The sequence below is a fragment of the Pristis pectinata genome, chromosome 1 (assembly GCF_009764475.1).
Source record: "Pristis pectinata isolate sPriPec2 chromosome 1, sPriPec2.1.pri, whole genome shotgun sequence".
Lineage (NCBI taxonomy): Eukaryota > Metazoa > Chordata > Chondrichthyes > Rhinopristiformes > Pristidae > Pristis > Pristis pectinata.
In genome coordinates this window covers 105,497-120,806 of record NC_067405.1, presented here as the reverse complement: position 1 = coordinate 120,806, position 15,310 = coordinate 105,497, and the positions used below count along the sequence as shown (strand labels likewise).

General features: G+C 46.3%; 1 protein-coding gene across 5 annotated transcripts in view; it reads right to left on the bottom strand.

Moving 5' to 3' along the window:
• The window catches only part of xrcc5 (X-ray repair complementing defective repair in Chinese hamster cells 5), a 197,203-nt gene that overhangs the window by 181,095 nt on the left and 798 nt on the right, over positions 1-15,310 (bottom strand). Inside the window, exon 2 of one of the 5 annotated variants that reach the window (XM_052025894.1) lies at positions 12,901-13,012. The exons of 2 other annotated variants lie outside the window; for them this stretch is intronic. In XM_052025894.1, the coding sequence (XP_051881854.1) occupies positions 12,901-12,930 (30 nt within the window). In that variant the 5' untranslated portion in view covers positions 12,931-13,012. Of the gene's footprint in view, positions 1-10,123; positions 10,452-12,900; positions 13,013-15,310 lie in introns of those variants that run through there. 2 more of the 5 variants (XM_052025886.1, XM_052025875.1) reach the window with 2 other exon arrangements.

The window sequence follows — 15,310 nt, the reverse complement described above, 5'->3', positions numbered from 1 at the left end:
CTGACCAAGCATTATATCCTTGCTTTTATACTCTAGTCCTCTTGAAATGAATGCTAACATTGCACTTGTCTTCCTTACTACCAACTCAACCTGCAAGTTAACCTTTGGGGAATCCTGCACTAGGATTCCCAAGTCCCTTTGCACCTCCAATTTCTGCATTCTTTCCCCATTTAGAAAATAGTCTACGCAATTTTTCCTTCTACCAAGATGCATGACCATACACTTCCCTATGCTGCATTCCATCTGTCACTTCTTTGCCCATTCTCCCAACCTGTCCAAGTCCTTCTGCAGACACCCTGCTTCCCCATCAGTACCTGCCCCTCCACTTATCTCTGTTTCATCTGCAAACTTGGCCACAAGCCATCAATTCAGTTGTCCAGATCATTAACAAATAACGTGAAAAGTAGCAGACCCAACACCAACCCGAGGAACAACACTAATCACCAGCAGCCAACCAGAAAAGGCCTCCTTTATTCCCACTCTTTGCCTTCTGTCAGTCAGCCAATCTTTTATCCATGCTAGTACCTTTCCTGTAATAGCATGGGCTCCTATCTTTTTTAGCAGCCTCATATGTGGCACCTTGTCAAAGGCCATTCTTGCCCTTTCTTTTACTCTTTATACATCTCAAAAAACTTTTGGTATCCTCTTTTATATTATTAGCTAGCTTACATTCAAATTTCATCTTTTCTCCTCTTATTGCTTTCTTAGTTGCCTTCTGTTGGTTTTTAAAAGCTTCCCAATCCTCTAGTTTCCCATGAATTTTTGCAATATTGTATGCCCTCTCTTTTGCTTTTATGCTGTCTTTAACTTCCCTCATCAGCCATGGTTACCTCATCATCCCTTTAGAATACTTCTTCTTAGGGATGAAATGATCCTGCATCTTCCAAATTACTCCCAGAAACTCCCACTATTACTGCTCCACTGTCATCCCTGCTAGGGTCCACTTCCAATCAACTTTGGCCATTTCCTCTCTCATGCCTCTGTAGTTACCTTTACTCAACTGTAATACCGATACATCCAATTTTAGATTCTCCCTCTTTGGTCATATACCTACATGAAAGGGTAAGTTACAGTGGACAATTAACCTGCCAATCAGCACATACTGGCATTTGGGAGGAAATGCCTCAAACTTGTCAAGGCAGAGAAGGATCATAATGCAGGCAATTGGGATTGGTGCAGATGGGCAAAAAGGTCAACATAGACATGGTGGGCTGAAAGGCCTGTTTTTGTGCTAAAAGACTCTATGAAAACAGCCATGGCCAAGAAAGCTCACCAGTGCCTCTGCTTCCTCAGGAGGCTAAAGAAATTTGGCTTGTCCCTGTCAATCCTCACCAATTTTTATCGATGCACCATAGAAAGCATCCTATCTGGATGCATCATGGCTTGGTATGGCAACTGCTCTGCCGCAAGAAACTGCAGCGAGTTATGGACACAGCTCAGCACATCATGGAAACCAGCCTTCCCCTCCATGGACTCTGCCTTCACTTCTTGCTGCCTTAGTAAAGCAGCCAACATAATCAAAGACCTCAGTCATTCTCTCTTTTCCCCCTCCGATTAGGCAGAAGATACAAAAGCCTGAAAGCACATACCACCAGGCTCTAGAACAGCTTCTATCCCACTGTTAAAAGACCATTAAGCAGTCTCTTAGTACGATAAGATAGAAACATAGAGAAACTACAGCACAATTCAGGCCCTCCGGCCCACAAAGCTGTGCCGAACATGTCCCTACCCGAGAAATTACTAGGCTTACCCATAGCCCTCTATTCTTCTCAGCTCCATGTACCTATCCAAGTCTCTTAAAAGACCCTATCGTATCCACCTCCACCACTGTTGCCGGCAGCCCATTCCACGCACTCACCACTCTCTGAGTAAAAAAACTTACCCCTGACATCTCCCCTATACCTCCTCCCCAGCACCTTAAACCTATGTCCTCTTGTGGCCACCATTTCAGCCCTGGGGAAAAGCCTCTGACCATCTACCCGATCAATACCGCTGATCATCTTATATACCTCTATCAGGTCATTCTCTGTTGCTCCATGGAGAAAAGGCCGAGTTCCCTCAACCTACTTTCATAAGTCATGCTCTGCATTCCAGGCAGCATCCTTGTAAATCTCCTCTGCACCCTTTCTATGGCTTCCACATCTTTCCTGTAGTGAGGTGACCAGAACTGAGCACAGTATTCCAAGTGGGGTGTGACCAGGGACCTATATAGCTGCAATGATACCTCTCGGCTCCTAAATTCAATTCCACGATTGATGAAGGACCATACACCATATGCCTTCTTAACCACAGAGTCAACCTGCACAGCCGCTTTGAGCGTCCTATGGACTCGGACCCCAAGATCCCTCTAATCCTCCACACTGCCAAGAGTCCTACCATTAAGACTATATTCTGCCATCATATCTGACCTACCAAAATGAACCACTTCACACTTAACTGGGTTGAACTGCATCTGCCACTTCTCAGCCCAACTCTGCATCCTATCTATGTCCCTCTGTAACCTCTGACAGCCCTCCAAACTATCCACAACACCCCCAACTGTGTCATCCACAGACTTACTAACCCACCCCTCCACTTCCTCATCCAGGTCATTTATAAAAATCACAAAGAGTAAGGGTCCCAGTACAGATCCCTGAGGTACACCACTGGTCACCGACCTCCATGCAGAATACGACCCTTCAACAACCACTCCTTGCCTTCTGTGGGCCAGCCAGTTCTGAATCCACACTGCAATGCCCCCTTGGATCCCGTGCCTCCTTACTTTCTCAATAAGCCTTGCATGGGGTACCTCATCAAACGCTTTGCTGAAATCCATATGCACTACATCTACTGCTCTCCCTTCATCGATGTGTTTAGTCACATCCTCAAAAAATTAAATCAGGCTCGTAAGGCAGGACCTGCCCTTGATAAAGCCATGCTGACTATTTCTAAACATATTATACTTCTCCAAATGTTCATAAATCCCGCCTCTCAGGATTTTTTCCATTAGCTTACCAACCACTGAGGTGAGACTCACTGGTCTATAATTCCCTGAGCTATCCCTACTCTCTTTCTTGAATAAGGGAACAACATCCACAACCCTCCAATCTTCCGGAACCTCTCCCGTCTCCATCGACGATGCAAAAATCATTGTCAGAGGCTCCACAATCTCTTCCATCGCCTCCCACAACAGCCTGGGGTACATCTCATCCAGTCCCGGTGACTTATCCAACTTGATGCTTTCCAAAAGTTTCAGCACCTCCTCTTTCCTAATTCTACATGCTCAAACTTTTCAGCCTGCTGCAAGTCCCCACTACAATCCCCCAGATCTTTTTCCGTAGTGAATACTGATGTAAAGTATTCATTAAGTACATCTGCCATTTCTTCCGGATTCATACACACTTTCCCACTACTGCACTTGATAGGCCCTATTCTTTCACATCTTACCCTCTTGCTCTTCACATACTTGTAGAATGCCTTGGGGTTTTCCTTAATTCTGCCCGCCAAGGCCTTCTCATGCCCCCTTCTGGCTCTCCTAATCTCCTTCTTAAACTCCTTCCTATTAGCCTTATACTCTTCCAGATCTCTAACACTACCTAGCTCTTTGTACCTTTTGTAAGCTTTTCTTTTCCTTTTGACTAGATTTATTATAGCCTTTGTACACCACAGTTCCTGTATCCTCTCGTGACTCCCCTATCTCATTGGACATGCCTATGCAGAACTCCACACAAATATCCCCTGAATATTTGCCACGTTTTTTCTGTACTTTTCCCTGAGAACATCTGTTCCCAATCTAATCTTCCAATTTCCTGCCTGAGAGCCTCATAATTCCCTTTACTCCAAGTAAACGCCTTTCTAGTCTGTCTGTTCCTATCTCTCTCCAGTGCCAACGTAAAGGAGATAGAATTATGATCACTATCACCAAAATGTTCACCTACTGAGAGATCTGACACCTGACCAGGTTCATTTCCCAACACCAAATCAAGCACAGCCTCTCCTCTTGACCTCATAATCTACCTCGTTATGGCCTTGCACCTTGTGGTCTACCCGCACTGCACTCTGTAACTGTAACACTTCATTCTGTTACAGTTAAAAAAAATAAACTTATTTACTGCTATTGTTTTACCTTGTACTACTTCAATGCACTGTTGTAATGCACCTATATGGACAGTATGCAAGACAAGTTTATCACTGTACCTCAGTACATGTGACAATAATAAACCAATTTACCAAATTAATTTACATGAAAGCTATGTGCCCACAGGAAGAATGTGCAAACTCCACACAGCCAACACTCAAGGTCAGAATCAAACCATGGTCTCTGGAGCAGAGGTAGCAGCATCAACTCTTGTACTGCTGTGCCATTAAGCATCACAAAACATCTTTATTTTATAAACAAAAAACTATAGAAAAATATGTCATAGATGGTTCATAGAAATCACAACTAAGTTTCACATATTTAGAATCTATGTATTCATAAATTATACATTGTGCAATCTCATATATACTAGAAAAACACCACAGACTATACTCTCCTACATAAAGTGTGCAAAGGAGGTTTGGTGGGTCTAACGTTACAACCTCACGCCATATGATCACACAACAGACCCAACCTGTTTAGCTCAAAAAACAAACCACGGCTATACTCTTTGGAGCTTAGAAGAATGAGGGTGACCATATTGAAGCAGATACAATAACAACATTCAAGAGACTTTTAGATAGTTAAGATAAGACATGAATATGCAGGAAATGGACAGAGATGGATCATGCGCAGACAGAAGGAATTGGCTTAATTTGGCACCATGCTCAGCAGATACATCGTGGGCCAAAGGGCCTCTTCCTGTGCTATACTGTTCTTTGTTCTAAGCATACAAGATCTTGAGGGAGTAAGTGAGAGTAGATGTTGAAATGTTTTCTCTCGTGGGAGAATACCAAATGAGGGGACGTGGCAACAAGATAAGGGGCTGGTCATTTCAAACAGGTGTGCAGCAATTTCTTTTTGCAGAGGGTGGTGAACCTCTGGAATTCTCTACACCAGAGAATTGTGGAAGCTCGATCATTAGAAGTATTTAAGGTGGAGGTAGATAGATTTTTGAAGAATTGCGGAAATGAGAGCAATGGAGAACTGGCACAGAAGCCAGATGAAGCCAGCGTAGATCACCCATGATTATATTGAATTGTGGGGCAGACCTGAGGGATAGGTGGCCTATTCTTACTATTTCCTTGTGCTTTTGAGCATTCAGAGAGTTAGAGAGTACATAAGCAGGCCTTTGGCCCACCACGACCATAACAACTACCAAACACCTGCAGCTGCCTGGAGTACTGCATTCAATTCTGATGGACACATTAAAGGAAGGATGTGCAGGCTTTGGAGTGGGTGCAGAAGAGGTTTATCAGGATGCTGCATGGATTGGAGGGGAGATCTGATAGAAGTTTATAACATTATGAGAAGCACACCAGGGTCGAAACATCTAATACTAGAGGGCATGCATTTAAGGTGACAAGGGGGCAAATCAACAGTGCTGAGGTTGAGAAGGTTGAGACCTTCAAGTTCCAAGGAGTGATAACCAATAGCCTGTCCTGGCCCAACCACTAGACACCACAACCAAGAAAGCTCACCAGCACCTCCACTTCCTCAGGAAGCTAAAGAAATTTGGCATGTCCCCATCGACCCTCACCAATTTTTATCAATGCACCATATAAAACATTCTATCTGGACGCATCACGGCTTGGTATGGCAACTGCTCTGCTCATGACTGCATGAAACTGCAGAGAGTTATGGATACAGCTCAGCACATCACAGAAACCAGCCTTCCCCTCCATGGACTCTGCCTATACTTCTTGCTGCCTTGGTAAAGCAGCCAACATAATCAAAGACCCCAGTCATTCTCTCTTCTTCCCCCTCCTATTAGGCAGAAGATACAAAAGCCAGATAGCAGGTAACATCAGGCTCAAGGACAGCTTCTACCCCACTGTTATAAGACTATTGAACAGTTCCCTAGTACGCCAAGATGGACTCTTGACCTCACAATCTACCCGGTTATTGTGGGTCAAGAGCCCATCTACCTCAATGCAATGTGTAATGAACTGATCTGAATGAAAGGTATGGAAGACAAGCTTTTCACTGTACCTCGGTACATGTGACAACAATAAACCAATTCCAATGGAGATGTGTTGGGCACTTTTTTTTACATACACAGAATAGTGGGTGCCTGAAATGCACTGCCAGGGGTGATGGATTTAGGCAAATGACAGAGGTGTCTAAGAGGCCCTTAGATAGGCACATAAATGTGCAGAGAATGGAGGAATATGAACCTTGTGTAGGCAGAAGGGATTAGTTTAGTTAGGCTATTAATTACTCATTTAATTAGTCTGGTACAAAGACACCAATTCAATACCAAAAATGTTGAGGGAGAATATCCTAGAAGGCCCCTCAAACAAGACCATATTGCTGGGGATTAGGAACAAAAATCTTTTGTTACTTTGCTGGGGGTGTATGACAGACCTCCTAACAGTCAACTGGAAATAAAGGGACATATCTAGTCAAACAGCAGAGCAATATAGTAATAACAGATTACAGTACTAGGGAATTTCAGTTTCCTAAATATTAATTAGGATTGCCTTAGCAAAAAAAAAACCAAGGAGGCAGATGTTTTGAGTGTGTCCAGGGGAGCTTTCTGGCACAGTATACAGATCGACCAATGAGGGAAGGGGTATTACCTTGGGGAATATAGGTAGTCAAGTGGAGGGAGTGTCAGTTGTTGAGCATTTTTGAGATAGAACCATAGAACAATACAGCACAATACAAGCCCTTCAGCCCACCATGTTGTGCCGCCCTTCGAACCACACCTAAGACTATCTAACCCCTTCCTCGCACATATCCCTCTAACTTAAATTCCTCCATATGCTTATCTAACAATGTATCAGCCTCCACCACCACCCCAGACAGCGCATTCCACGCACCAACCACTCTCTGGGTGAAAAATCTCCCTCTGACATATCCCTTGAACTTCCCACCCAATACCTTAAAGCCATGTCCTCTCGTTTTGAGCATTGGTGCCCTGGGAGATAGTAACCATAACTCCTTATATTTCAAAGTGATTAATAAAAAATATAGAGATGGGCTAAGAATAAAGATCTTAAACAAGGGGAAGGCCAATTTCATTAAATTAAGATAAGACCTGGCAAAGGTAGACTGGCTGCTTCTACATCTGTACTGTTGGATGAATTCAAAGGAGAAATAGTGAATTTACCAATTCAGAGCCAACATATTTCTGTAAGGATGAAATTCAAGGGAAAGTCAAAGTACAAGGATCCCTGGATGTCAAGGAAGATTGAGAGTTGGATAAAGAGGGAAAAAAGCACATGTCATATATAGAGAACTAAAGACAGGGAGGGCTCTCAATTGTATACAGTGTACAGGGGCGCTAGAAAACTAAATTAAGGCAGCAAAATATCACTGGCAGACAGGATTAAGGTAAACGCAAAGGCAATTTTCAAGTATCGTAAGGGCAAAAAAAACAAGGAGTAGGGTACATTAGGGACAACAGGAGCAATCTGTGCATAGGCGAGGTCCTCAATGAATATTTCTCATTGGTATTCACAAAGAAAACAGACTTTGTAGTTGGAAGATTCAGCAAGGTGAAATTCTAGTAGGTCTCCACAAATAAAGGAGGTTTTTGATACCTTAGTGGGCTGAAAGGTGGGGGTCACAGGAGGCTGAGGGGTAACCTTGTACAGGTATATAAAATAATGAGGGGTGTAGATAAGATGGATGATCACAGTCTTTTACCCAGAGTAGAGAAGTCTAAAACTAGAGGACATAGAGGGAAGAGGGGAAAGGTTTAAAAGGGACCCAAGGGGAAACTTTCTCACAGAGGATGGTGGGTATATGGAATGAGCTGCTAGAGGAAACTGTAAAGGCAGGTACAATTACAATGTTTAAAAAACATTTAGACAGGTACATGCAAGGAAAAGGTTTAGAGCAATACAGGCCAAATGGGACTAGCTTGGATAGATGGAGACACAAGAGACTGCAAATGCTGGAATCTGGAACAAGATGAAGGGTCTCAACCTGAAACGGTGACTGTCCGTTTCTCTCCATTGATGCAACCTGACCCACTGAATTCCTCCAGCATCTTGTGTGTAGCTTGGATAGATACAAGGCATGGCTGGTAAGTTAGCAGATGACACTACAATAGATGGTGTCATCGACAGTGAAGATGGTTATCAGGATTTGCAGATGGATCTTGATCAGCTGGGTAAGTGGGATGAGGAAAGGCAAATGGAATTTAATTCAGATAAGTGCAGGGTGTTGCATTTTGCAAAGACAAATCAGGGTAGGACATTCACAGTCAATGGCAGGGCCCTGGGTAGTGTTCACAGTGAACAGTAGGACCCTGGGGATTGTAGAAAGAGGGACCTACAAGGACAGGTACATGGTTTCCTGAAAGTTGCGTCGCAGGTAGACAGGGTGGTGAAGGTGACTTTCGGCATGCTGGCCTTCATCAGTCAGGGTAGTAAGAATAGAGGCTGGGATGTTATGTTGCAGTTGTAGAAGACGTTGGTGAAGCCACATTTGAAATATTGTGTTCAGTTTTGGTCACCATGCTATAGGAAAGATGTCATTAAGCTGGAAAGAGTGCAGTGAAGATTTAAGAGGATGTTGCCAGCTCTCCATAATTCAGTCACTCGAGACATGTTAAGCATGTTGGGACTTTTTCACTGGAGTAGAGGAGAATGAGGGGTGATCTTATAGAGGTGTATAAAATCATGAGGGGCAAAAACAGTGTCAATGCACAGTCTTTTTCCCCAAGGTTGGAGAATCTAGAGGGCATAGGTTAAGGGAGAGATTTAATAGCAACCCGAGGGGCAACCTTTTCCAGTAGATGGAATGAGCTCCCAGAAGAAGTGGTTGAGGCAAGTACATTAACAACTTTTAAAACATTTAACAACATTGGACAGGTGCGTTCATAGGAAAGGTTTAGCGATATGGGCCAAATGTGGGCAAATGGAACTAGCTGAGATTGGAATCTTGGTCGGCATGGACCACTTGGGCCAAAGGGTCTGTTTCCCTCCTGTATGACTGGGACTCTGTCTAGGTTGGCATACATGAGTTAGGCCGAAGGGCCTGTTTCCATGCTGTATAACTATATGACTCTATCCAGTGAACAGTAGGGACCAACGAGTACAAGCTCATAGTTCCCAGAAAGTGGCGTTGCAAGTAAACAGGGTGGTGAAGGCAGCTTTTGATACACTGGCCTTCATCTGTCAGGGCAGTGAGTATAGAGGCTGGGATGTTATGTTGCAGCTGTAGAAGACATTGGTGAGGCTGCATTTGAAATATTGTGGTCAGTTTTGGTCACTCTGCTATAGGAAAGATGCCATTAAGCTGGAAAGAGTGCAGAGGAGATTTATAAGGACATTGCCAGGTCTCGAGTGACTGAATTATGCAGAAAGGTTAAGCAGGTTGGGACTTTCTTCATTGGAGCATAGAAGAATGAGAGATGATCTTAGAGAGGTGTATGGAGTTATGAGGGACATAGACAATGTGCACAGTCTTTTTACCAAGAGAATCAAGAACTAGAGGGCATAAGTTTAAGGTGAGAGGGGTGTGGCGACTCTAACCCTGGCTACCGTTGCGCAACCACTCCTCGAGGCAGGTTTCCTTCGCGCCAACAGTCTGCTGGTTGACCTGCGGGGTAAGCGTTTGGTACATGCCAGGACCTTCCAAACATTCTCGTTGGGTGAGGCCAAGCTACCGGCCCCACACCTCGACTCCGTCATCATGTCGACCAACAAGTTCGCCAGGGTCCTGGCAGAGTTCCCATCTGTACTAACGCCCCAGTTCTCCGCCACTTTGCCCAAGCACGGCATCCAGCATCACATCCCCACCCAGGACCCACCCCTCCACACCCACACCTGACAGCTACCCCCGGACGAGCTCCGCCTCGCGAAGGAGGAATTCAAGAGGATGGAGGAGTTGGGGATCATCCGCAGGTTGGACAGCCCACGGGCCTCTCCGCTACACATGGTCCCCAAGGTAGCCGGAGGTTGGTGACCCTGCGGCGATTACCGACGCCTGAACGACATAATTACCCCGGACCAGTACCCCATGCCGCATATTCAAGACTTCGCTGCCAACCTGCACAGGAGGTTCATTTTTTCCCCCAAGGTCGACCTCATCCGCAGCTATCACCAGATCCCGGTGCATCCGGACGACATTGCAAAGACAGCGCTGATCACACCTTTCAGCCTCTTTGAATTTGTCTGGATGCCCTTTGGCCTCAAGAATGCTGCTCTGTCCTTCCAACGACTGATGGACGCGGTCGGGCGTGACCTTGACTTCGTCTTCATATACCTTGCGACACGGACAGGCCCTGACCCGTATGCTGACATCCCTCCAAGACCGTAAGTTTGTCTTTGTCAGGAGGGGCATGCACCGAACACCGCTGCAGCAGCCGTACGAAGGGCCATTCTGGGTCGTCAAGAACAATGGGTCTACGTTTGTGCTGGACACTGGGGGGGGGGGGGGGGAGGGCGCAAGGAGGTTTTTACAATTGACTGGCTGAAGCCGGCTCATTTAGACCTGGACCAACCGGTAGTGGTCCAGCGAGCTTGACGCAGGGGCAGGCCACCCAAGTCATAGTTTATTTAATTCTGCTTTTCGCGACGGTATCGCTGGTTTTGGGGGGGGGAGTTATGCGGCAACTCACCTTACCGGTATTGAACTGGCTCCCGAGATCGCGAGCGTCGGAGGCCCCGACCCAAGGTAGCGCGGGGCCCTCTTGGTGGAGAAGAACTCCATCGTTGGGCTAGGAAAGCCCACACGTGGGAAGGTCAGGTGACCCGCGCGTGACATCAGCATGGGAACTGAAGCACGGGACGAGTTTCGGTATTAAAAGGCGCACCGGGCCCCTGTCGAGCAATCAACTTCTGACTCCAAGCAACAGACTCCATGTTTTTATTCTATAATAGTGTAGCTAGTCCCTACAGGGGAAAATTTTAATAGGAAGGCTTAGGAAGCTAAGATCAAACTGAGCCCTTGAGGATTATAAAGAAGGCAGAAAGGAACTCAAGAAGGGAATTAGGGAGCCAGTAGGACCACTCAAGGATAAAGGAGGGAACCTGTGCTTGGAGGTGGAGAATGTGGGTGAGGTCCTAAAAGAGTACTTTGCATCCAAGGAGAAGGACATGGAGGATAGGGATGAAAAAACAACAAGATGCTGGAGGAGCTCAGTAGGCCAGACAACATCTGTGGAGAAAAACAGACGGTCAATGTTTCGGGTCAGGACCCTTCTTCAGGACTGAAGATAGGAAAAGGGGAAGCCTAATATACAGAGAAAAAACAGACCAGTGATAGGTGGACAAAAGAGAGGAGGTGGGGTGGGCACAAGGTGGTAACAGGTAGATGCAGGTAAGAGAGTGACAGGCAGATGTGGGGGAGGAGGGGAGAGCAGATCCACCAAGGGATGGTATGGAGGCAGGTGCCCCATGGACGGAAGGGAGGAAAAAAAGGCGAGGAGAAAAAGAGAGATGGGCTAGGGAAGGAAAGAAAAGAGGCATGGGGGGGGATGTTGGGTTTACTTAAAGTGGGAGAATTCGATGCTCATGCCATTAGGCTGTAAGGTCCCAAGACAGAAAATGAGGTGATGTTCCACCAGTTTGCGTTTGGACATCTAGCAGTGGAGGAGGCCGAGGACTGAGATATCAGTGCTGAAGTCAGAGGGGGAGTTGAAGTGACTGGCAACAGAGAGATGCAGATCATGGTTACGGATGGAGTGCACGTGCTCCACGAAATGGTCACCTCGTCTGCATTGGTCTCACCAATGTAGAGGAAGCCACAATTGGAGCACGAAATGCAGTCGATGACATTAAGGGAGGTGCAGGTAAATTTATGTCTCACCTGAAAGGACTGTTTGGGTCCCTGGATGAAGGTGGTTTAGGGACAGGTGTTACAGCTATGGTGGGGACAGTGGAAAGTCACCGGCGTGGGAGCAGGATGCGTGGGGAGGGGGAGGTGAACTAGGGTGTCGCAGAGAGCAGTCCCTGCGAAAGGCAGAAAGGGGTGGGGAGGGGAAGATATGCTTGGTGGTGGGGTTCCGTTGGAGATGGCGGAAGTGGCGGAGAATGTTGTGTTGCATACGTAGGCTGATAGGATGACATGTGAAGGACAAGGGGGACCCTATCACTGTTGGGTCTGGCAGGGGTGAGGTGAGAGCAGAGGTGCGGGAAATGGCAGAGATGCAGGTGCAAGCTCTCTCGACCACAGTAGGGGGGAAGCCACATTTCGTAAAGAAGTTGGACATCTCAGATGTCCTGGAGTGGAAGCCTCTTCATGGGAGCAGATGCGGTGAAGGCAGAGAAATTTAGAGGAAGGGATAGCGTCCTTGGAAAAGACAGGGTGAGAGGAGTTGTAATCAAGGTGGCTGTGGGTCTTAGTGGGTTTGTTGATGTCAGTGGATAAAGAATCTCCTGAGATGGAGAGATCGAGAAAGAAGAGAGAGATATCAGAAATAGTCCAAGTGAATTGGAGAACCGGGTGAAAATTACTGGCAAAACACCAGTCTCATGGCATGAACACCGAATTCACGCCTCCATCCCCACCATGCTTCTTCTTTCCTTTCCTAGCCTCTCTCTCTCTCTCTTTTTTCTCACCTACTTTTTTCCCTCCCCTCTCCCCATGGGGTGCCTGCCTTCACACCTTTGACCCATCCCCCAGTGGATCTGCTCTCCCCTCCTCCTCCTCCACACCTGCCTATCACTATCTCTTACCTGCATCAACCCATCACCACCTTGTGCCCACCCCACCTCCCTTCTTTTGTCAACCTATCACTGACCTGTTTCTTCCCCCCACCACCCCCCCCAACACAAATACTGGGCTTCCCCTTTCCCTATCTTCAGTCGAAGAAGGGGCCTGACCTGAAATGTTGACCATCTGCTTTTCTCCATGGACACTGCCTGGCCTGCTGAGTTCCTCCAGCATCTTGTTGTTTCTTTATCTAGATTCCAGCATCTGCAGTGATCTCTTGCCCTGGTAGAGAATATGGAGATCAGTACAGAGCATGCTAATTTGCTAGGGCATTTTGAGATAAAGGAGGAGGTAGTGTTGGGCCTCTTAAAGAACATTAAAGTGGAGAAGTCCCCAGGGTCTGTTGGGATATACCCCAGGTTATTGAGAGAGGCAAGAGATGAAATTGCTGGGGCCTTGACCAATATCTTTGTGACCTCTCTAGCCACAGGTGAGGTCCCGGAGGACTGGTGAGCAGCTAACGTTGTTCCATTATTTAAGAAGGGAAACAGGGATAATCCTGGAAACTATATGCATTTAAGGTGAGAGAGGGTAGGATCAGAACAGACATCAGGGGTATGTTTTTTTACTCAGAGAGTGGTGGATGCCTGGAATGCATTGCCTGATAGGCTGGTGGAGGCAAATTCATTGGGGGCTTTTAAGAGGGGCTTGGATGGGCACAGGAATGTGAGGAAAATGGAGGGATATAGGCATTCTGTAGGTAGAAGGGATTAGCTATGTCGGCACAACATTGTGGGCAGAAGGGCCTGTTCTGTGCTCTATGGACCGGTGAGTCTCATGTCGGTGGTAGGGAAGTTGTCTACACGGATTTTAGTAAGGGGTTTGACAAGGTTCCTCATGGGAAGCTCATCCAGAAGATTAAGATGCATGGAATCCACAGTGAATTGGCAAATTGGATTCAGAACTGGCTTGCCCATAGAGGGTAGAGGTCGACGGGACTTATTCTGGTTGGAGGTCTGTTTCTAGTGGTATTCCACAGGGATCCGTACTGGGACCTCTGTTGTTTGTGATATACTGTATAGAAATGACCAGGAAACGTAGACAAGTGGGTGAGTAAGTTTCATAAATAAAGTCATAAATTTATTTAGCATGGAAACAGGCCCTTCGGTCCATCTTGTCCATGCCAACCAAGATGCCTTCTTCAGCTGGTCCCATTTGCCTGCATTGGGCCCATATCCCTCTAATCTTTTAATTTCCATGAACCTGTTCAAATGTCTTTTAAACATTGCAATTGTACCTGCATCTACCACTTCCTCTGGCAGTTCATTCCATATACTCACCGCCCTCCTTGTGAAAAATCTGCCCCTCATTTCCCCTTCAAGTCTTTCCCCTCTCACCTTAAACCAATGCCATCTGGTGTTAGACTTCCATACTCTGGCAAAAAGATTGTGTCCATGCAGCTTATCTGTGCCCCTCATGTTTTATAAACCTCTACAAAGTCACCCCTCAGCCTCCTTCACTCCAGGGAAAAATATTCCCAGCCGATCCAGTCTCTCCATTTAACTGAAGCCCTCTAGTCCCGGAAACATGCTGGTGAATCATGTCTGCACCCTCTCTAGCTTAATAACACCCTTTCACAGGTGATTACCTGAGCTACAGGTAATACGAAGATTGGTGGTGTTGTGGATAGCATAGAAGACTGGCAAAGGATACAGCGGGATATAGATCAGTTGCAGATATGGGCAGAGAAATGGCAGATGGAGTTTAAGATTAAAATCTTCATTACTCACATGTACATTGAAACACAGAGTGAAATGCATCTTTTGCATAGCGTGTTCCGGGGTAGCCCGCAAGTGTCACCACACTTCCGGCGCCAACGTAGCATGCTCACAACTTCCTAACCCGTTCGTCTTTGGAGTGTGGGAAGAAAACAGAGCACCCGGAAGAAACCCACGCAGACACAGGGAGAACGTACAAACTCCTTACAGACAGTGGCCGGAATTGAACCTGGGTCACTGGCGCTGTAATAGTGTTAAGCTAAACGCTTAACCTGGCCAAATGTGGTGTGTTGCGTTTGGGAGATCAAATGTAAAGAGACGGTACACTGTTAACAGCAAGAACAGTAAGTGTTGATGAGCAGAGCAATCTTGGGGTCCAAGTTCATAGCTCCCAAAAATTGGCTACACAGGTTGATAGTGTGGTAAAGGCAGCATATGGCATGCTTGCCTTTATCAGTCAATGCACTGAGTTCAAGAGTCAGGGAGTTATGCGGCAGCTTTATAAAACTCTAGTTTTGGCGCATCTGGAGTATTGTATTCAGTTCTGGTCACCCTATTATAGGAAGAATGTGGAGGCTTTGGAGGGGGTGCAGAAGAGGTTTACAAGGATGCTGCCTGGGATTGAGGACATGTGCTTTAAGTAGAGTTTGGACAAACTTGGGTTGTTTTCTCTGGAGCGGTGGAGTCTTAGGGGAGATCTGATTGAGGTTTATAAGATTATGAGAGGCACAGACAGCCAGTATCTTTTCCCCAGGGCTCAAATGTCAAATACCAGAGGGCATGCATTTAAGGTGAGGGGGGG